At 42.9% G+C, this 23,370-nt stretch overlaps 1 protein-coding gene across 1 annotated transcript in view; it reads right to left on the bottom strand.

Moving 5' to 3' along the window:
* The window catches only part of Trp53bp2 (transformation related protein 53 binding protein 2), a 53,270-nt gene extending 32,120 nt beyond the window's left edge, over positions 1-21,150 (bottom strand). Inside the window, exons 1-2 of the mRNA NM_173378.2 lie at positions 20,867-21,150; positions 1,276-1,423 (exon numbers count right to left, since the gene is read on the bottom strand). Coding sequence (NP_775554.2) covers positions 1,276-1,423; positions 20,867-20,893 — 175 coding nt within the window. The 5' untranslated portion in view covers positions 20,894-21,150. The remainder of the gene's footprint in view (positions 1-1,275; positions 1,424-20,866) is intronic.
* Between the last annotated feature and the right edge of the window lie 2,220 nt (positions 21,151-23,370).

The following is a 23,370-nucleotide window of genomic DNA, read 5'->3' as shown; positions in this document are numbered from 1 at the left end:
GAACTTAATCTGCTCAGTTGGAACAAACGACATGCAGTCCTGGTTCTACTTCGAGTAACAGTGATGATATAACCACTTTATACAAAGCATACAAATTCTACAGGGCCTCCACAAAAGGGGATAAAATTCCGAATAGACACCCCACTTCTCCCCTAAGCACTACAAACCTGGGAGGGGAGGGGAGGGGAGGGAAGGGGAGGGGAGGGGAGGGGAGGGGGAGGGGAGGATGGGCACAGGCACTCATCTTTGTCCCTGGTACCCTTTGCTCTGGCAGATGGCACACGTCCATCTCCACCTCACTGCTGCTGTCCTCACAGCACTGTAAGAGGAACACGCTACCTGCTTTTCCTCCTGCACTGTGAGGTATCTGAAAGCAGGAAATTTCCATCTCTGCATCCCTCAAAATCTAATACACTGGCATCCAAGAAATGTTCTCCAAGCAAATGCATGAGCAGGCAGAAAAGATATGAAAAAGGAAGGAGGGAGGGGACTAGGAAGCGAGAGGAAGAAGAGAGTGAAAGCAACAGGAAAACACACTTAAAGCTTTGGAGTAAGGATGCTTTCTTTTTTGGTTTTGTTTTCTTCAGTTCTGGGGATTATAGGTCAAGTACTAGTAAGCACTGTGTTTCTAGAGTGTGGCTACAATGTGCCCAGCTCCCTCAAGATCCTCTTGCTGTGATGTCCCCACCATAATGGATGACAACCTGAACTATGGTTCAGAAGTTGGTTCTAACTATTTTAGCATAGCAACAGGAAACTAAGACAATCCCCAACATCAAAGAAGAGAAGGAAAGCATCAAATTTCTAATTAATGATAGCTTTTTGTTGCTGGTGGTGGTTTGGTGTTTCTTGTTTGTTTGGTTGGTTGGCTGGTTGGTTTTTTGAGACAGGGTTTCCCTGTGTAGTCCTGGCCGTCCTAAATCTACCTGTCTGTGCCTTCCAGATGCTGGGATTAAAGGTGGGTACCACCAATGCTCAGAAAGGAAAACTTAAACATACAAAATAAATAAACTTCTGAGTACCAAACACTTGACCATAACAATATCCCGAAGCTTCCATCCAACACACTTGTCACCTGTCTTTGTTCAGTGACTTCCTTCTGTTACAGAAAAAAGAAAAAAACAAAAGAAAAAGCGAGAACTTGACCTTCTAAGGTGCAGGTTATCCTGCTGTCTGTAGGTGAACAAGAATACCCTACCCCCCATCACAATACCAATCCTAGAACCCAAAAGGAACAGAAGATAGCAGAGCTCAAACAGAAAGCCGGGTCCATACCAGAGCCACACCACACTTCGGCTAAATGGCAGTCGTTCTCTCCAGGCTCCTTGCACAGATCCACCACATCTCTGCATATTGTCTCTGGGGTAACAGGAACTTCTGTGAAGTGCTGCTCACTGTTACTGAGGTAAACTGTCAGGAACATCTGAAACAGAGAGAAACCATTACCTGTCTTGTCTGCCCAGGTGGCATTCCCCTTAGATCCTTGCCCTGAAACAAAGAGTGGAGCTGGGGTAGGCCCACAGCCCTGGGCCCTTGTCCTTCCCCAGGTACTGCCTGCTGAACTGGAAACCCCACAGGGTAGCCAGAGGCAGCCTTCAGATAGAAGGGAAAAGCAAATCTTTTCCTGCCAGTTTCATATGTACTGTTTGTTCAGCAAAAACGGAGCTAGATCAAGACATCAAACAGATCTTTTCATGAATCCTTTCATACTTGATTAGAGAATGTCATACATGCCTGATGTGGTAGAACATACCTGTAGTCCAAGCTACTCAGGAAGCTGAGGCAGGAGGATTGTTTAGTTCACGAGTCCCGGGCTACAGTTTGCTATACTAATCAGGTGTCTGCACTAAGTTTGGCTTCAATACGATGACCTCAGGAGTGACTGTCACACACACACACTTATGGATGCATTTCTCTTTAGAAGCATATATAAAAACAGAGTAAGTTCAGATCCTGAGGGTGGGGAGCAAGAGACAGGAGCCAGGGCACGGAAGGAAACCTTATTTCTATATCACATGCATGCATTAACTACTCCAGAAACGTTAAACTGAAATGTTTCAATCAAATCCAATACCTACTCTAAAGTATGTGAATAAGTAGAAATTAGTTAGCATATCAAAACCTATGAGAGCCTGTATGCAAATGCAGTCCATAGGTAATTAAAACTCACTGTAAATCTTTCTCCTAGAACAATTAAACATCTTAAAAAGCACTGCTACCAAAGAATTCACATTGCTATGCCTGTCAAATTATTTAAAATTTTTGTAAATTCCTGAAGCTGAAGAATCAAACAAGCAGCAAACCAGTTTGATGAATACAACCTGTCCATTCAACCCCATGAACACCTACCCCATGGGAGTCGGTACACATCAGTATGAAGAATAACACCTGTTAAAAGGTATCCCACTTTCATGCTGAATAAAGAAAGAATGCAAAGACTATGGGAACTTGTGGGAACCTGATAAACAAACACCAGGTTATTGTCTTTCAAAACAACCAAATGAGACTATGCTGAGCTCTGAGAAAGTGTGAGGTTTATTCCCCCACCTCCACCCCCACCACACACACACACACACACACACACACTCACACACTCACAGCAGAATGTGTTGAATCCACACTCTGGTTACAGTGCCACAGTAGCATTACAGAGCTAGAGGGTTTGCCAAAAGTCACTTGACCTCCCTTGCAGGCTGAAACTCCTCTGGCCACCCTCCCAGTGAGAAAGCTGCGTAGCCTCACTGTGAAAGCAGCACTGAGAAGGACATCACACTGGGGACCAGAAGATTTGGAGGCACCTGGACTTAGCCCATTTCCTTGGGACCCTTCACCTCCCTTTTTTGCAAAGGTGTCCCCTAATGCATATAAAACACCTATCACATACAAAGTCATCCAGAAACATTAACGTGGATTCTGTTAAAACAGTAAGTCAATCATATAGAAGAAGCTAAAATGCTGTCAAGATTCCTAGTATGAACAGAATGCACCTCGGGCTTTGTGCATTCTGATAACTGTACCACATGAAATGTGGATCCTAAAGCCTCAACTTAGCCAACAAGGCTGCATATAAGCTCCTTACACATAGTGCCTTGACAATACTGGAAAAAATAAAGATTAACCAAGCCTAGAGAATGCGACTCTGTTGCTGCTGGGCCAGAACACCCAGCACACTTAACCAGAGAATTCAGTAATACTGCTCCATAGTCTTCACCCACATAAACTTTCTCTCAAGCTTAAAGCTTCAAAACAACTGTCTTTACTATTATGTTCACACTAGATAGAAGAACATTTACTAAACACACTACATCAGCAAATAAACACGGTTACACAACAGACCCCTGTACACGTCTATCTCACCTGCTACTTTCACCAGCATTACCCAAAGTCTTACAGCAACTCTCAGACAAACAGAACAAAGATTATCTTCTCTACCAATGAAGAAAAAGGCTCAGAGCAGTGATCTCCTTGGCTATTGAAACAAGGTCAGAATACAGCTTTTCCTCATCTATCCTTTACTCTTCAAGACGTCTGTGCTTTTGGCAGAGAAACATTAGGGAGTCCTCCACTTAGCCAGTCACCTCAGGTTTAACAGCAATCTAGCCTTTGCTTTCTAAAGCACAACTACTCTAAGAATGTGAGACGTGTTCCTCCCTGAGGAATTAATACTGGTGTGAATGGCAAGTGCCTGAGCCAATGCCCTTCTTCTCCATAAAAAGTAGCTGTGCTCCCAATGCCTGTGCTGAAATCCTCAATGCTGGATTAGCAATGGCATTTTGCTAGCTTCTTGGACAGATCTAATTGGAACCCCACACTTCTACAGAATGTCTTAGGAAGGGTACCTCTTTGAAATACTCTTATCTTATCTTTTAAAATGAGTCTTAAGTTCCCTAGGAACTGCCATTTAGTTAGGTGCAACAATAAAACCCAATACTGACTAGAGATCCACATGTCCTGCCCATACCAAAGACACTGCCACCATTAACTTTACAACTCCTTGCTTCTGTTCTACCGAGTGCTCCAAGTGCTCCACACCAGGCCAGGCCAGGCCTGCGCCCGACTGGGAACTCTGACTTGCTGCTCCTGCTGAGCATGCTCTTAAGCTGCATAGCTTGGTCTCCTTGCCTCTGCAGCTGTCATCCTCTCAATAACATCTTCCCGGCCACTCCACCTAAAATTCCAGCCCTCCCCCGCCCCCCACAAAGCCACTACCTCTACATAGGTTCTGTACCTGACAGTCATGAGCTCACCATTCATTACAAATGCAATGCCATGCAGCCAAGGGTTGTCTCTGTTAGTGTGCCTTCAGCACCTCAAGCTCCCTGGTAGACAGCAAGCACACAACCTGCATCAAATGCTGTAGATGGCAGTGCACTTTACAGTAACACACTGAAGCACAGCGAGGAAGGTAACCTCTGCAAGTCATACAGCTATGAAATAAATGGCAAAGCCAAGATCCAAAACCAAGGCTGGTTGTCTCCAGAGACTGAGCTCTTTAACTACTGTGTTACTTTGTGTCATCTTCATCACTGCACACATAAGGTCACACTTGTCACTACCATTAGCTCTGCCTTTCAGAGAAACGTTTTGGTCCAGGGCACACCATCTTACCCCAGCTTGTCTCGGTTATGTTCTATTCAGACATCATGAATGGTCTCGCATCTCGCGTATAGTATATAGCAAGCTATAGACTTGATTTATTCAGGTACACCCAACCACCACCATTTATTTCTGATTCAATATTCTTTCTATTCATTCGGCATTTACAGATGATCTATGGCCTGTACTCTAGTATAGAAATGATCTCTGCTGAAATAGTTAACACTGAAATGCAGAGGGAGAGAGAAAGCAGATGACAGAAGAACATAGAAGCGATGTGGAAAAGACACAGGGAGGAACTCAAGCTGGCTCCCTCTCTCTCTCCTATCCCCCACTGGGCAACCTCAAGGAGAACCAGATGGCTGGGGAGCTCTGGTAAAGAACAAGGTGAGACAGGAGGGAACTGTGTGGGGAATAAAACGCCAGCTGAGGAGCCCAGCTCCCCCTACAATGCTGAGAGGGCTCTAGGGCAGGCAACCACATTTAAAGGAAATGAGGCCCAAGTCCAGCTAAGGTTCAACAAGTATGCCACATGGAGAATAAAGGCCCAAAGAGGGAACAAACTGGTCACGTTAGTGGAAGATGAGGTCTCTGCGGAGAGAGGAAGAAGAAAAGATTACAGGAGCAAGCAGAAACTAGCATGCATGTATTTATGGGCAGAGGTTCTAAAATGCTGGCAAGGACAGAGGTATTTGAACAAAGACTGCTGGCCCACTCTGACAGTAGATGTTGGAAGGAGGCAGAGACTCCATTTCTAGCAAATCCCAGATGGTGCACACAAATGGCCTAGAAACCGACCAAGAAAACAAGGAACTTGAATTTAAATTTATGAGGCTCCTGGAAGCAAATAGTTAAAATAATAATAATAATAAATCCATGGTTGCCAAGGACCTCAGGAAGATAAAGATTGCTTCTTCATCCTCTTTGAAGACATGAGAACAAAATGACAAAATTAAAGTACCATACCTTTGAAATTTTCTGTTAAAATTATGTTAAACGTTTCCTTATATTCATAGTCATAAGCATTCCCCCAAATTATAAAGGTTAAATATCACTTCAAATCTCTCATCTTAAAACCTAGCCATGATGGATTTTAATGTGAAAACCTATAATTATATTTCAAATGCTATAAAGAGAGAGAAATGCAGCCTTGTTTTCAATAAATATCAATTCTTTTCTCCTTCCTTTTTTTGAAGAATAGAGAGATGGCAGCAAGTTAAGCCACCTGTGATGTCGGTGTGAGAGCGAAGGCTGGGCAGGCACTGCTACCTCCCTTTAGCTTTGTTTCACAAGCACATTCTTGTAAAGGAGCCAAGTATTCTCAAAATGACAGTTTAATTCCCACAAATAAAGCAGAAACAAAATGAAGCAGGAATTGTTTTGTTTGGATCAAGTGATTTTGAGTCACCATGATGAAAAATCAAACAAATTTTAAAGTCATATATGGTAGCATTCACACTTGGGAAACTGAGGCAGGAGAATTTTAATTTCCAAGCCAATTATTATATACTATGTATATATTAATATTTATATATATAATTGGTTTAAGGAATCAACTTACAACCATAAAGTATCACTTTTATTCATGCATATTATTACTCCAACACATCTTTGCTGTGCAATGTAAGATATATTTAATAATACATTTTTGGCATAACCATGCTGCCTCAACTTTAGTCAAGAAACAACTGAAACAATCAACAAACAAAAATTTAACCCCCATAATATTACAATGGAATGAAAATTACCATAAACAATGAAGATTTGTGACAACACAAACCTTAAAAGAACACCTTAAGTGACAAAAGCCAGACACAAAGGCCCCATAGCTTAGGACTCCATTTCTTTAAAGATTTACTTTAGTTTTTATTTTATTTTTCATGCAATTAGCGTTTGCTTGTGTATATATGCATGGACTGTGTGTGCTTGTGTATGTGTGTGTGCACACATGCATAAGCACATGAGCACACATTTCTCTATCCACATGAAGGGAGGTACCTGCTAAGGCATAGGCGCTGGATTCCCTGTAACCTGAGTTACAGATGGTTATGAGCCACTATAGTGCTTGCCTTGGCTATATTTGCAATTTTTCACTTTTAATAATTGGAAGACTCCTGTGATTCGGCTATGGAACCAAAAAAGAAAAAGAAAAAGGCTGGGCACACCTTTAATCCCAGGGAGGCAGAGGCAGGTGAATCTAAGCTTAAAGCTATCTTGGTCTACAGAACAAGTTCCTGGACAGCTAGAGCTACACAAGGAAACCCTGTCTCAAAAACAAACAAACAAACAAACAAACAAACAAAAAAGTAAACCAAGTATCAGAAGTCATAAAATCGTTATATTTTTGTTTGGTTGGTTTGGTTTGGAGGTTTGTTTGGTTGGTTGGTTGGTTGGTTTTTGACCAGGCTGTCCTGGAACTCCGAGATCCACCTGTATCTGCCTCCCAAGTGCTGAGATTAAAGGCGTGCACCATCACTGCCCAGCTGTATTTTGTAACCTTACTCCTGGAATTCAAAGAAATGACTGGAATGAAAGAAGTCTAACTGCCTGAAGATTTTCAGTTCAATGTTACATCCGTAAACAATGAAAGGGAAAACTATCCAGCAACACAGAAGAATTCAGTAAAAATACAAATATTAGGGGTACTGTGCCCCAGCTACTAATTACTGTCACTATGAACAGAGAATAAGACAAGTGTTGAGATACATAAGCCTGACATAAACACACACACACACACACACACACACACCGATAATACAAGCACTAGAGAGTCAAGAGACAGAGTGCTCAAGTTCAAAGCCAGCCTTGGATACTTAGAGAGTTCAAGGCCAGCCTGGGATACAAAGTGAAATAAACTCTGACTCAAAACCAAAACCAAATAGATATACAAATAATTGACTAACATGGAAACACAGAAATAATATCAGAGAAGTACACACCAATTTCCCTTAAATTAAAATAAAAAGTCAATGTTAATTTTTTAAAAATAATTTACAGCTTGAAAGCATGCCTAATATGATTGTTGCTTGTTTCTGCCTCTTGCAATGATCGGATCAATCTCAGAAGGGAAAACATGCAGGAAAAGATAAAATGCAGCCTCCAGCACATGGCACAGTAATTTGTGCCAAAGCCATGTCTGTACAGAACTTCCAGAAACACAAGGAAACACATAGTATTTGGTCAAAAAGAACAGGTCACAGCCCCATTGTTATAGTTCACGCAGTTACTGTAATTAATGTTTTATCACTGACATAAGAACGCTTATTTTCAAAGAGAAGCCGATTCAGAGGGAAGAAGGAGCAACCTTTCCAAGAAGACACACTCAACACTGGCTAGGGCACTGCAAGAAGCTTATTTTGAGTCAGAGGGGTACGTTTATTTACTTGGTGCTATATATGTATGTTCGTATGTACGTATGTACGGACGTGTATATTCACTGGAGGCGGTATGCACATCCGCTGTATGCGTGGAGGTGAAAGACAACCTGCAGCTATTGGTTTCTCTTCCCAGCACATGGCTCCCTGGGATCAAACTCAGGTTGCCATCACGGCAATAAGGACCTTTACTCACTGAGCCACCTCTGCAGCCCTGTTCATTTGGTTTTAAAAGCCATGTGAAGTCGCAGAGGAAGAAAACTGGAATGTGGGTCTAAGATGTTTGTTGTAAGAACAGGAAGGCTGACCACAATTCAGAGTTGCCATTTGCGAAAACTCATGCTTACCTGAGGCTTACCTGGAGGAAATAGGCATACAAGGAGAAAAAAACGTGCCCTTCAAAGAAAAATGAACCATCTATAAAAAGAACAAAAATCCTTCTCAAAATCCCCAACACATAAGAAACTTCCCACAAAGCTGCTAGGATACTGAGCTAGTGGTGGGATTTAGAGGAAAGCTGACCGGTTTTCTATGCTTCAGTAAAGAACAAATGTGAATTGTTCCTCCAGTTTTATATTTTGCTGAACTCACTCAAAGCCCCAGACTGCTTTCTGGGAACAATACTACAAAGTTCCTTTTTACCCAGCCCTGCAAAATTAACCTTCAAACACTTTGACTCAGTAAGGATTGTCTATGCGTGCATCTGTGTGTGTGCACAGGGGTGTCACATGGAAGTCAGAGCTGACATCAAGTGTCTTCCTCTATTGTTCTTCAGGTTACATTTTGAGACAAGGTCTCTCACTGAAATAGAACTGACCAACTGGCTAGATTGGCTGGCCAGTGAGCCTCCTACCGTCACCCCTGAACCTATCTATCTGCACTCCCCCCACACACACACTACTGGAGCTACAGTCCTGCATTGCCAAGCCTGGCTTTTCTGTGGATCTGTATTCAAGGTCTATGCTTCCTTCCACAGCAAGCACTTTACCCAAGGACCCATCCTCCCGGCCCCCACAGAGAGGACTTAAGAAATAACAGGGCCAATGAGATGCCTCAGTGGATAAGTTACAACACAAGCCTCATGTCCTGAGTTTGAGCCCCAGAACATACATACATAAAGCAGGAAAGGGAAAACTGTGTCCACAAAGCTGTGTTCGTGTACATGTCTGTGCATGAACATGTGTGTTCCCATGTGTGGATCTGTCTGTGTATCGTACACAAACAATATTGAATTTTTTAATTAAAAAAATAACATTAAGGACTGTGGTATTGCTCGGGGCAGAGCAAGGGTCTATCATATGCCAGGGCCTGGGTTTTTCAGCCTGACCATAGCTATGCAACACTTGAAGGGGTTTCAAAAGTTCAGACCATTCCAGTCAGCCTCCTGTTCCTGTGGTCACTCTGCTGACAGGAAATGTACCAGTCAGGTCGGCTGGCTTTCTCACACAGGCATGCTCTGTCCCAGCTTCTGCATGAAGCCAGTGCAGGGTTCCCCACAATCTCTGAGAGGCAGCATACAGTCTCAGTGGATGTGGAACCTTCTTCGGGAGCCCCAGGCACATGTCTCTTTGAGTCCTTTCCCACCCTCCCTGAGGACATTCCAGCTGTAATACGGTTCTCAGAAGGTCACTCCTCATAACAGCCTAATATGCTTGTCAAGTTTTCTCATACCTAGAGTCTACTCTGGGCTGTCACGTTGAAATTGCTATGAGTTCTACCAATCTTCTATTAGACTCAATCTAATTTAGCTCGTCTGTGCTCACTAAATACACTGCCTTTTATCCTGGCATACTTTTAAGTCTATCAGTCTCTATCAGTCAAATATGAGTTATTTAAAACAAAATCATAGCCAATGACTTTTTTTTTTTGCATTATCAACTATTTTCGGGACACTTAAAAGAAGTTAGAATTGGCTAGTAACACAGATATCAATCTGAGCAATATTCTGTGAGAAAGCTAATCACACATAAACTATGCTGGCACTTAATACCATGTGGAGCAGACTAACATTTTCTAAAACAATCAACATGGAGGAGCTACACAATAAATTGTGGGGTTTTGTTGTTGTTGTTATTGTTTTGGTTTGGTTTTTTGTTTTTTGTTTTTGAGACGGGGTTTCTCTGTGTAGCTGTCCTAGAACTCACTCTGTAGAGCAGGATGGCCTCAAAACCAGAGATCCACCTGCCTCTGCTTCCCAAGTGCTAGGATTAAAGGCATGCGTCACCACTGCCTGGCAAAATGTGGTTATTTTAATTAAAGCAAAATAGGATTATACATGAAAAATAGAGTTTTATAAGCAAGGATCCTGCTGGTCTTTGCTGTCATGTAACATAACCATTCCTAATATAAGCAAATTAACAGCTGCTTCTCTATTCATGGTAATCATCAAAGTCAGTCACTCAAAGGAAGCCCCTGTCTGCCTGCCCCTTAGCCCCTGCCCCTTGCTGACCTCAGTGTCCCTGAACCATGCGCTCACTAACATGCACAGTTACCATACAGACATAGTTCACGTAATAGGAATATAGTGATGAAAAACTGCCTTCTTGTGGCAGAATGGAAAGATTAATAATACACAGCTGGATTATGTAAGTTCAAGAATAAGAAGTGCTGGGCTGGAGAGATGGCTTGGCAATTAAGAGCACTGGCTGCTCTTCCAGAACACTGTAATTCAATTCCCAGCACCCACATGGTGGCTCATAACCAGCTGTAACTCTAGTCCCAGTTTGCTTCACTCTTCTATGGGTACTACACATACACGGTACACAGACATACATGTAGCCAAAACACCCATACACATAAAAATAAATAGATAAAATGTTTTTAAGGGATAAGAAGTGTAAGCTTTATTGATGGGGAAGTCATCAGAATAGTTTTGCATATTCTGATTAATTCTAATGCAATTATAGGAAATAAAGGCTGAGTATTCTTTACCCAAAAGGCTCAGGACTACAAATATTCCAGAATTCACTTTGTCTCTATATTTGAAAATACCCATAAAAATCTTATGAAGGAGACTCAAGTGTAAATATAAATTCATGTGTCTTATCACCTAATACATACATAAAGGTTGCATTTTTAACTGCTACTCTTCACGTGAAATTAGATGTCAAATTTTCTACTCATGACCTCTTGTCCACATTTAAGATTTCAGATTTTGGAGTAGTTTGTTTGTTTTGATCAGGAGTGCTATGTGCTTAAAGCTTAGTTGGATATGGTAGCTCACACCTATAATCTTAGCACCCAAGACAATGAGGCAGAAGGATCATTCCAAGTTCCAGGCCAGTTACATATAACGGGGAGCCCTAAAACTTCTATTAAATGATGTGCTCCACAGTAAGTTTCAAGTCACCAAGCAAGAAATCTAAAATCCACACTTTCCTCTCTTCTCGTCTAGAACAGCTTATTTGCAGACCCTGAGCATTCCCTTGTGAAGCCATCCCTACAATTGTAGCCTTAGACATAAAACCTCTTCTAGCTGCTCCTACACAAACCCCCCAACTGCCACAGAGTACATGTTCTCTGCCTGTCAACCTCTCGTGCCTCACTACATCCCACTGAGCTCACTCAGGCCCTGCACACAGCAGCTGCACAATCTACTTCTGTCTGAGTGAACTAATGGCCCTAAGTCAGAGACTTGAGGCTCCACAGAAGACAGCAGGCTAGAACCTGGTGGTCAGTTATCCATAAGCACATGGCATTACTTCATAGTGAGCTTTTTCAAAGCAAGACAATGTCTCAAATGAAAAGGATAAAACTGTGCCTATTTGGAGACAAAGTTTGGCGGTGCAAGCCTTTATTTAATGCCAGCACTTGGGAGGCAGAAGCAGGCAGATCTCTGAGTTCGAGGCCAGCCTGGTCTACAGAGTGAGTTCCAGGACAGCCAGGGCTACACAGAGAAAGTCTGTCTTAAAAAACATAAAATAAATAAATACCTTCGTTCTGTCTGCAACTCCTCTGTAAGGTTAACGCTGCTGTGCTCTCCCCTGAAGTGGGCAATGCTACTTTATGATTACGTGACTTGTTTCACACTGATTGTGAGCAAGCGGAAAAAGTAAACACACCAAGTAAGCCCTGCAGCACCCTGATGAGATTCCTCAGGAGCATGCAGTGGGCAGTAAGTGCAGCCAGATGCTCTCTTGTAAATACTGACGCTGGCGTTTTGAATCTTTTGATCACTTCCTGCAGGTAGCTAAAACTTCAGAAATGGGATATAGCCTTGATACCACCGGGCTTAATTTCATTGGGCTGGGTAACAAAGAAACTTGGTATCTGGATAAGGACGTTATTATATTGTATTCTTGAAGAATCCTGGAGAGGGAAAAACTGTTGCTCAGAAAGACCACAAGGAAAACACAATTTTGTATAGACTAGAACAAAAATAGTGACCAAGGTGAGCACTGCACCACCCCAAGAGAAAAACAGACTGGAGATAAGAGTCTGGTGCACACTGGCCAAAGGACCAAAGGAAAATACAGGGAAAATGGAGCACGACCGCCATGCCTCTGGCTCTACAGATCAACGGACAACATACCAAAAGACTTAGATACCTTTAAGTGGCAGTTGGAGGCCAGACAGACAGACAGCCCAGCAGGTCAGTGCCGGCTGTGCAGGCCTCACAGCCCAAGCCCCATCTCCAGAGCCGCTGTAGGAGAAAACCTCTCCCTTGAAAGTTGTCCTCTGATGTCCACATGTATACTGTGGCAGCACAACTGCACACTTGCACATACCAAATAAGAGAATAAAAATAATCTGTTACTCAAAATAGTGTTCCTGCTCCATAAAATAAACACAGTCATCAGAAATGGCCCGCATCTCACAACCTAGCTGTCAGCATCCACAGTTAGTGCGATGGAGAAAACATTATAAACAGTTTCTAAAACTAAAGAAGCTTGACTTGATTTCCTTAGGCCTCTGCCTACTTTGCATCTGTTAGGAACACAAAAACAGCACTGACTTCCAAACAAAAGGGACACCATGGAGCAGTCAGGTCTGAAGCCACTAGAGCAACCCAGCTATGTGTCAAAGCTTTCTAAAGCACTTACAAGGTTGTCCAGGCATGCTAATGTGAAAACTTCATTAATTAAAATCTGAACTGGGCCTGGTAGCACAGGTTATAAACCAGCTGTCTATCTGGAAGACTGAGAAAAGAGGACTGTAAATGCAAGGTCTTCCTGGGCCACAGAATACGGTTAAGCAAGACTGGGAAACTTATGGAGATCCTATCTCAAAAGTGAGAAAAGGGCCATGAGGCTGGAGAGACGGCTCTGTTTAAGAGCACTGACTGTTCTTCAGAAGACCTGGGCTCAATTTACAGCACCCACACTGTGGCTCACAATCATTTGGAACTTCAGCCCCAGGGGCTCTGACACCCTCTTCTGCCCTCTACAGGCACCAAGCATATACATGGTGAACAGACATACACAAGAGACAAAATATATTTTTAAAATAAATAATCATGGAGTTTGTTGTTGTTTAAGACCCAGTGCTGTGGACAGCACTCGCAAGGCCCTCCCCTGATCCCCAATACAGAAAGGAAAGTGAAGAAATGAACGACAGGTAAATAGCTTAATTCCTACCTTGTTCTGATTCCCAGCCCTAGGAAATCCATGATTTCTCCTCTCACCCCAGGGACCTCTCAATGTCATCCTAAAGCAAGCTAGCAGAGCAAGTAGGAAACTCCAAGTCTCCTAACCGGTGTGTACCGTAGGCTAGGCCTTTAGCGTGGCAAGGTGTGTTGCCTGCTCTCCCAGTGCTCCTACAGCCCTCTCCAACCCTTCCATATGGCACCCCTAGAACTCTTTCTCCATGGAACAAGCCTTCCTAGTCATCAGGTCACGCCAACTCTCAGTATCCTGCCCTTCCACAGAAAAGCTCCCCACTGCCAGCTCTCTCCCTTACTTCCTGCTGCTCTCTCCTGCCCTCCGAGCTCTGGTCTAGCTGGTTCCCAATGCTTCGTGATAGGTCTCTGCCCAGATGCTGGGGACTCTGCCCATAGGAACTGTTCCATGGCAATCTTCAGTGTTGGCCCCCTGCTTCAGCAGAAATGTCAGTTCCCTGACTACTCAATACAAAGGAGCTACATTAGCCTAACTTAAATCCCATCTAAGGCCATTACTTCCTTTCACATTTGTCTCCACCTCCCAAGCTCTATGAAAAGTCATCTCCCTGAAAGTTGTCCTGTTCTGTATCCATGAGACTCAGAAAGGAGCCTGAGACACTGCAGACATTCACTTAACACATACTGAATATGTGCTGTCCCCAAATAGCCATCATGAGGAAAAACCAAGAGGCCAATTAGGATTCCATCCAAATCAGACCTGACAATGGACTCACCATACAGTCCTGAGTGTGCAAGAGGTGCCCCAACCCTACCACCATGTCCACTCTTCTTCAGGTCCTTGAGTAACATCTAAACAACTGGAAATTGTCGAATGAGCCCAGCTATTTCGTCTTTAACATTTCCCAGTGCCTCTGCTCCATCCTTTGTCTGTTTGTTTTGTTTTCAACACCATCTCCTTCAAACCCTGTTTACAAGTTCCACTGCAGGTTTATTAGACATTCCTCGTAATTATTAAGCCCCTTCTCCCTCTCTCTGAATGAGAAAGCTCTGAGGTGCTCTCTACAGTAGTAAGGGAAACTATTTTAAAGGTCACTGCAATATTTCCTTTACCTAGAAGCAGGTAACCACCTCGCTTTCACTGGGAACTTGGTAAGAAATCGACCAATTTTCTCATTTAATGTGCATTTAAATAGAAAACATCTGTTTTCTTTTTCTATCTCAAATGTTAGTTGCATTCTGGAGAGAACTTTGTAAGATTTACTTTTATTTACGTGCATATATGTGTGTTGAGAGTATATGCGATATGTGTGTGGTACCTGTGGAAGTCAGAAGTGATGGTTGGATCCCCAGGGCAAAGGCTGTTCTGAACCATTTGACTTGGGTGCTGAGAAGTCAATTCCATTCCCTTGCAAGAGCAAGTGCCCTTAACCACTGAGCCTTCTCTCTAGCCTCTAAAGAGCAATATTTGAAGTTATTGTTAGCCATTAGCCAAAATAGCACACCAACTGTTTGCTCTGCAATGTTCAGAAATATCATAGCCCACGCTATGGGCTTGCGAGCCTGAACAGGGCATATACCTACCTGCAAGTAGCTAGTTCAAATCTCACTTCAGTAGAATGGCCAGGAGCAAACTACTGAAACAACTTTGAACTTCAAATTCTGTTGAATCAGAACAGAAAGATCAACTCTGCTGTGCAACAAGAAGATTAGCTACTGAGCTCTCTCCAGGTTACTGGGCTGTGTTAGGCAAAGGAGCTCCAAATAGAGGCCTTCTGCCTGACCTGCAGGGGAGTCAGGGTTCCCACACCTCCTCAACCCACCTCCCACTCCAGGTTTTCAAACACTTTGCCCCACAGTGGAAGACCAATAAAGTATCCTAGCCATCTTTTTTATTATCATCAGTAGCTTAAATTGATACATCATAATTACTGTATTTTCTATAACACTATGTTTCTATAGGGCTTTTCATTAATATGTTTGAAATCTACCTAAATTTCTAAGCTCCAAGGGATCTGGTACCTCCGGCCTCCACAGGCATCTCCATTCAATGCACATATATTCACTCTTACACAAACACACACAATCTTTTTAAAGTTTCCTAAAAAAGCAAATACCACGTTTCAGAAGTCCAGTTGTTATGTATGATCAGTCAACTGGGCATTTATTTTCATTGTTAGTATAATCTAAACAAAACATCTTTTAAGTTATTTTACATAGAAGAAAGCTATCACAACCAACAAACCATACTTGCTATGTCTCTTACCAACAACTAAGATGCTGCATTTCTCTGATAAAACAGTATTTAATAGTTTTGTTTTTTGCTTTTTTCCAGACCAAGTTTCTCTGTATACCCTGGCTGTCCTAGAACTCACACTGTACACCAGGCTGACCTCGAACTCAGAGAGATGCACCTGCCTTTCTTTATGCCTTCTGAATGCTAGGATTAAAAGTGTGGGCCACTGCCACCTGGCCTAGTATTTAGAATTTTAATAATGCTGCCGCCTTCTTGCTTCTTACTTCCCTAAAGAGCTGCTGTAACCAAAACTTCTACATTCAATATAGATGTAGAATCTTAAGTCTTATTTACCACTCCAACTAAGAATACACTTCAAATGTGGTCATTCTATTAACATTTTCTCATTCTAACTGATTAGAGAAAAATGTACCTAACACATTATCAAAACCCAGTCTTTAGTGTTTGGCTTGATGAAGTGGAATGAGCGGAAAAGAACACTCTGGATTCCTGGGCTCCCGTGCCTCTTATTCTTTGAGATACTTGCTAGTGGGAAAATCTAGGTAGAGGTTTATAACACATGAACGGATCAGAGCAGCGTGCACTGCCACACAGTTATCCCGTTTGAACTGGAGAAACCTGGTCAATCTGCAGACTTCACAAGGGCTCTCCGTGTTAAGACAGCTTAACTGCAGCCACTCTGCAGTAGATCACCAAGAGATAGGGAGCAACAGTATTCCTTAACAACTCCAGTGCAGAAAGTCCTCATTGTCTGAGGCAGAAGGGCCTGCCAGCTCTTCCTAGAAGAATAAGAATGACCCTCCAAGCCCCTTCCAGATAAGCTACTTCACTTGAATTTTTAAAATATGGGGCATTTCTTTATACTAATCTTTATACTAAGTCTGACTTCTCTGAACGGAAAAAACAAAACAAAACAAACAAAACAGAAAATTTCAAATGTGTTTCACATGTAATGTAATTGAAATCACAAGGCCACAAAACTGAAACACATAAAATGTGAGATTTTTTGCACATTTTTAAAAATAGATGATTCAAACAGCCTTTGATAATTACAACTCTCTAGAGACAGCAGCTCAGTTTTAAGAACTTAGTCCAAACTTCAATCTGGAATGAAACCCAACATACACTACCTTTTATATTCCTATTTAGCTGGAAGGAATTCTTTCAGAGCACAGCATAAGCACACAGGCTCAATGCTCCACATCTGTAACTCAAAAATTTTTTTTGAAAACACAATTTCAGGTTTGAAAATTTTGGCAAATAAAACTGGACTTTTAAAAATACAGTATTTAAGCAGAAGTTAGGCTTTGCACAAAGTGAAACTACAGAAATAGAAAAGCTGTTGACCACGTGTCAAAGTGCAAAAGGAGTCCCTGCGATAACCAAGTTGCTGCACCCAATGCCAGAAGCTCAAAGAATCAGATTTAGTTTTCCAGCACTACGAAACAGCTCCAAGTAATTATGCCCCTGCGGCATTGACAGAAAACATTGCACAAATTTAAAACTAAACCATGGTCAGGTCAACTGAGCTTTTAAAATAAGCTGCTGTGTCTGGAAAACATTACCTAAGGTATGATGACATCCGGTTTGATTGCACATGCAGGACAGTCACCACCAGGAACATTAGCACCACCAGGAACATACAGCCATTTTAACATAATTAAAATGAAATCATCTTAATTCATCCTGGTTCAGCTCCTCTCTCACAATAGCCACACTGTGTACAAGACACTAGCAGATAATCTAGGGCAGCACAGCCCATAGTCTACACAAGCGTGCCAAGTGCTCGCTCCCATACAGGCAAATGCAAGCCCTCTGGCCTTCTGTGGGGTGGGGTTTCCCATAGGTAATGTTTGCCTTTTAACTTGCCATTTCAATAGCAGATATGAACAGAAATTTTCATGAAACTGTTACCTGAAAAGAGCAGCAAGTGTAAGCTCTTTCATAAAAACATATTTTCGTTGGAATGTAACACTTTACCAAGTGAAAGTAATACATAAAAGAAATCTAGTATAATTTTCAAGTGGGTGAGAATTTTTGTTTTGGATAATTGCCTCCATTTGAAAATCAATTACAATGAATGGAACACTAAAAAGCCGCTCTCCCCAAGTACAAACAACCCTTCGTAAGTGAAGGTAAGGTGTCAACTATGAAATCAGTTTCTCCTCACTAAGTGGCGGAGAGACCACAGAGAAGAGATGCTAACCATGGCAGGTATCTGAAAATAAGAGTGACCGTCAACCCCACTTGCACAGCACCCTTTCATTAGCTCCGCTGTGACTCTACTTATTTTTAGTTAGCCTACTAAAATGCATCTTCACTGCTGGGTCTGTAGCCAATTATCACTTCATGTGCCACAGAAAGGAAAACTACTTGAGTCTGCATTATTTGGTAACAAAACACATGAATACCATTTGCTTGCATATATTTAATATAATTCAGTAGAACTCAAAAATGCCTTCCAAAGCAAACCAAGGAATGTACTCAGTGCCACAGAACTACACTTGAAAATAGCTAGAACCATACGATGATAAATTATGTATATTTTACATTTAAAAAAGTGTATCAAGGCAACTGGTCTTCGTTCTGAATGCCTGTCTTTTCATTAGTGCGACGCTTTTCCTGATAAACTGGTTAGTTTTCCAAAGTAATAATGAAACAGAACAAAACCTTACTCATACTAGACTTCAACTTCAAGCATAGTAAAAGCTAAAGAAGAAAACCATAAAGAAGAAAATGGTTTTAAGCCAGTGCTGGGATGGCCTGTGTCTGTTAGCCCAGCACTCCAGATGCTGCTGCAGGAGGACAGCTGTGAGCTAAAGAACAGCCTGGGCTGCAGAGTAGGTACCACACCAGCCAGATACTACATACACAGCAAGACCCTCTCTCAAAGAACCGAAATGTACTTTTACGGGCTTAGTAGCTTAGTGATGAAGTGCTTGTCTAGCATGTATACAAGATCCTGGTTGGATCCCAAGTACCACACACACACAGAAGTTTTATTTTCAAGTACCCTAATAACACAAGTATAAAGGCATATAAAACTAAGGCTTGGGTGCTGGAAAGATGGCTTAATCATTAAGAGAATTTGTTATTCCTTCTTACAGAGGTCCCAGGTTCAATTCCCAACACGTACCTAGCCACTCAAGACCATTCATAACTTATTTTTCAGGGGATCTGATGACCTCTTCTGATCTCTGTGGGCACCAGGCACACACATGGTAAACAGGCATACATAAAATAAATCTCTTGTAAAAAGAACACAAGGATGCTAAATGAAAATGTATCATATTTTTATCTATCACAGACTAAGAATCTCATGTTTAATCACTGTTGCTAATTCAGGGTGTTTTCTAGCAACTATTCCAAGCCAGGCATCGTATTAACCCCTTCCTTCATAAACAGTGACTCCAATCTTCCAAAGCACCCTGAGAATTGGCATTGTATCACCCCCAAGATACAGATGATGAAGATGAGAGACAGATTTTTCTTAAACATCTGGGATCACTAATGCTGTGCAAAATTCCAAAGCGCATCAAATTTCAAAGCTAGAATAGCATGCACACTACACCTTTCCTAGTAAGTCTACTCTGACACCAGGAAAGCAGTCAAAGCCACCAGACTTGCTGAAGTGACTTTAGTCCCAAGATTCAATAACTTTTTACAAGAATTCTGATCATCTGCTATGTGGTTTGGAGAAAAACACCCCTACATAAAACAAAAAAAAAAAAAAAAAAAAAAACAAAGGATACCTTGATTTAAACTGATCTTTCAGGAAGAAATCATCCTGCAATTAAAACCACCTATTCTTTTCCTTTCTCTGTTCAGGGGAAGCTGATGGCAAGCTGCAAAGGTTTTTTCACAACAGTGAGATAAAAACACAGGAATAAAAAAGTTAACAAAACAGTCTATCATAACCAAGGTATGCGTTTTAAGATATTCACATCACAGCCCTAACTTAATAAATGAGACTAAACCATTAGTTACAAAATGCTAGTAATTCCAAATTTCTTGACTCTTAGCAATTGTAACCATCCCAAGCCACCTAATAACCTAATAACCAAAATATTATATATGTGTCCAACCTAGAAAAATTTAGGAACACCCTCCACAACGCAAAGGGGCAAAGAGACAGTATAGTATATTCTGCACGTGTAATTACAAAAAAACCAAAACAAAATAGAACATTGAAACACAAATTTTAACACTCTTTCTTGGATTTTATAAAAGCAAAAAAATTAAGTTGTTTTAAGTTTTTATCGTTTTGTTTTCTTAAACAAGTGATGCGATAAGAACGTGAGTTGATGAGGGGTTTAGGGATGGATATGGCTAAAATACGTGACCTTTCAAAGAATATATAAAAATTATTTTTTAAAAAAGGACTTAGGTTGACTGCGATTAATCCTGCTTGAGAGGAGAACAAATACAACACCCACGAGGAAATAAATACACGGCTGCAGGAGCCACCATAACCAGTCAGATCTTGTGCTTGCTAAGGGGGCTTTTCAGAAACACCTCCATTCAACCTGCAAGTCACCTGTGACGCTGGCCAAGTCAGATGCCAAAAGAATTCACTCATCTTTCTTAGAGGTCTTGCAGAAAAAAAGCTGGGGGAGCGGGGCACTGAAGTTTTCCTCTGAACTAAAACTTTCAAGGCTGCATTTACTAAAACCTGTTTCCACAAAGAGATAGATAGGGTGACATGGCTGCTATCACCAACATCAGATCGAAATTCAAGTTAAAAAAAAAAAAAACTGGCAGAAAGAAAAAGAAAGGCAAGCCTTTTCAAGCGCTATGCTTCACTTCAGTAAAAAGCCTCAAAACAATTCAAAGAAATAGGCTAAGAACAAGGTTCCCCGGCTCTTGACCTTCAAAACAAGCTTCCCCAAAGGTCTCATCCGAGAAGCAAAGTTTGGAGCAGCGGCCCGGGCTGCCGCACTGCCTGCGGGGCAGCATCGCGACCGTCGCGGGGACCCAGAGGGACGGAGCCTCAGAGCCTCGAAGCCCGAAGCTCCACCGGCTCCGCTGACCCGGCCCCCCCGCCCTGTACACTTCCGGGCCCCAGCACGCCCACCCGCTTACCGGCATCATTTTGGACCCGAACCGCATGGAAGCGGGGGTCTGGCGGCGGCCTGGCCGAGCAGAAGTGACCCGAGGGTCGCGGGCCCGGGGAAGCCAAGCGAGAACGAGGCCGCGCGCCCGGCGGCCGACCTGTTGCGAGGCAGCGGCGCTGGAGTCCCCTCAGCGGACCGGGACGCCACCGAGTCCGGGGCCCAATCCCCTCGCCCGTCTCCGGGACGCGGCTTTGTCTCGGCGCTCGCGACTCCCACCTCCTCCTCCTCCTTCTCGCCGAAACCAACTAATCCCGGCCGGGCCCCCACCGAGGCGCGCTGGCCCCGCCCCCCACGAAGCCCCGCCCGCGGCGCGCCCCAAGGCTTGAGGTAAGGGGGAGCGGAGCGCCAACCGGGCGGCGAAGGCGCATGCGCAGATGCTGGGGGCGGTGCCAGAGGGGGCGGGAACCTTTGCTCCGAGGGAGGAAGATGCAGGCGGCGGAGCTGCTCCTGAACGCGCCTCCAGGCGGAGCCAAGGCACGGGAGGGCGGCGCCGCAGGAGAACAATAATCGTAAAACGCGGGGATGGAGCCCAGGGCTGTGTCCCTCACCTCCTTGGCGGTTCCGAGTTGCTCAAGAGAGTTGAGCCCTTTGCCTTAGGAACCATGAACCAGCCACAAGGCGCCGGACGCCGAGGGGCCTGGGCGGCGCCGCCTCACACACCTGACTCAGGGCGCCCTGAGGGATCCGAGCGCCCCACAAGATGGAGACCTGCGAGTCCGCCGGGCCGGAGCACGTTCCTGACAGAAGGCGCTCTCGGATTTGTCCTCATCCCTCAGGCGATGTCCAAGACCCCCCTCTGAATGGCCTGTTACTTCTATAATGTAAGAAGGGAAAAGCCCTTCAGTGTTGAGAAGTGGGGGGGTTCCCTGTGTTTTGAACAGCACGCTCAAAGGATTTGAAAATGGGTAAAAACAGCTTTCTGGGGCGCTCTTCAGCTCATCACGACCTGTAAACACTTTTAACACAAGGACCATTTTTTGGAGCCGTCGAAGCTCACGCTGGGAAATTGGCAGTAGTTCGCTTTGATAGGGAGGCAGATAGTCGAGTCCATTATCCAGAGAGACATAGGCTTCAGGAACACTAACTCCACGAAGCTCATTTCACGTCAAGTAACCCGTGCAAGCTCATTTGGAATCAGAGGACAGAAGAGTCCCCAAAACGAAATGAAATGAAGCACCAGAATGTATACAGCTTCAAGAATGGAGCCAGCTGAATGTGGTAGCGTGCACTAGTAATCTCAGCGCTTGGGAGGCTGAGCCAGGAGAATTGCAGTGAGTTCCAGGCCAGCCTGAGCTGAAAGAGTAAGACCTTACCTCAAATGACACTTTTATAAAAATTAAATATAAATTGACCTGTGTGTGGCACAGATCTATATCCCCAGGTACTCAGAATGCTGAGGCAGGAAAATCCCAAATTTAAGGGTTCCCAGGGCAGCTTTAGCAGAATAGGTCTCAAAATGTAAACGGGGGGGGGGGGGTCCCTGGAGTCAGACATAGTTTAGTGATAGAGTGTTTAACATGAATAAACTCCTGGTTTTAATACAAAGCACAACAGAAAGAATGAGCACTTATTGTTTGTCGTCCCAGCACTAGAAGGCTGAGGCAGGACGTATCAAGAGTCTGAGGCCAGCCTGGGCTACATGCTCTGTCTCCAAATAAATAAACAACAAATAAAAGAATAATTATTTTTTTATTTTAACATATCCCTTACCCAAAAAAAAGAATCATCCAACTCCCAGTTAACATCATCCCAGCTACTCTATCATCCCAGCTACTCTATCTAAACATGAAATTAAAACTGATACAACTAGAATTACCCTGGGTTAAGTAAAGGAAGTCCACACCTTGACTTACTCAGTAAAATGTATCAAAATACTGTAGGTCTTCTAAGTACTGTGGATCCATCAATGAACAAAACAAAGCTGAATGGACAATAAAACCAGTCTACATACAGTCACCCAGAAGAAAAAAAGAAAAGAACAAGAAAAAAAAAAAAAAAAAAAAACTCTTTTTGTGTTGTTGTTTGGTTTTTGGTTGGTTGGTTGATTGGTTTAGTTTTTCTAGGTAATGTCACTCAGTGTAGCCTTAGCTGTCCTGGAACTCATAGACCAGGCTGTCCTCAAACTTACAGAGATCCACCTGCTTCTGCCTTCTAAGAGCTAGGATTAAAGGTGTGCACCATCACTGCCCAGCTCAGTAAAAGAATTCCTATTGTTCATTAATGCTCCAGTTCTCAGTGGATCAAGGAATGGGACACTTACCCCATTACTACCAGAAAACTGACTGCATACAACAGTACATTATGTTTAATATGAGCACTGCAACACTGGGTTGGTTAAATAATAACAACAACAATAATAATTTTGTCTGTGTAAGTGCACACAGACATATATGCAGGCAAAACACGAATTCACATGAAATAAGCATAAATAAATCATTAGAAGTTAAATAAAAATGATTTCGGTGGAAATAG

Source organism: Mus musculus, chromosome 1 (genome assembly GCF_000001635.26).
Source record: "Mus musculus strain C57BL/6J chromosome 1, GRCm38.p6 C57BL/6J".
Taxonomy (NCBI): Eukaryota; Metazoa; Chordata; class Mammalia; order Rodentia; family Muridae; genus Mus; species Mus musculus.
This window is presented reverse-complemented; position numbering and strand designations above follow the sequence as displayed.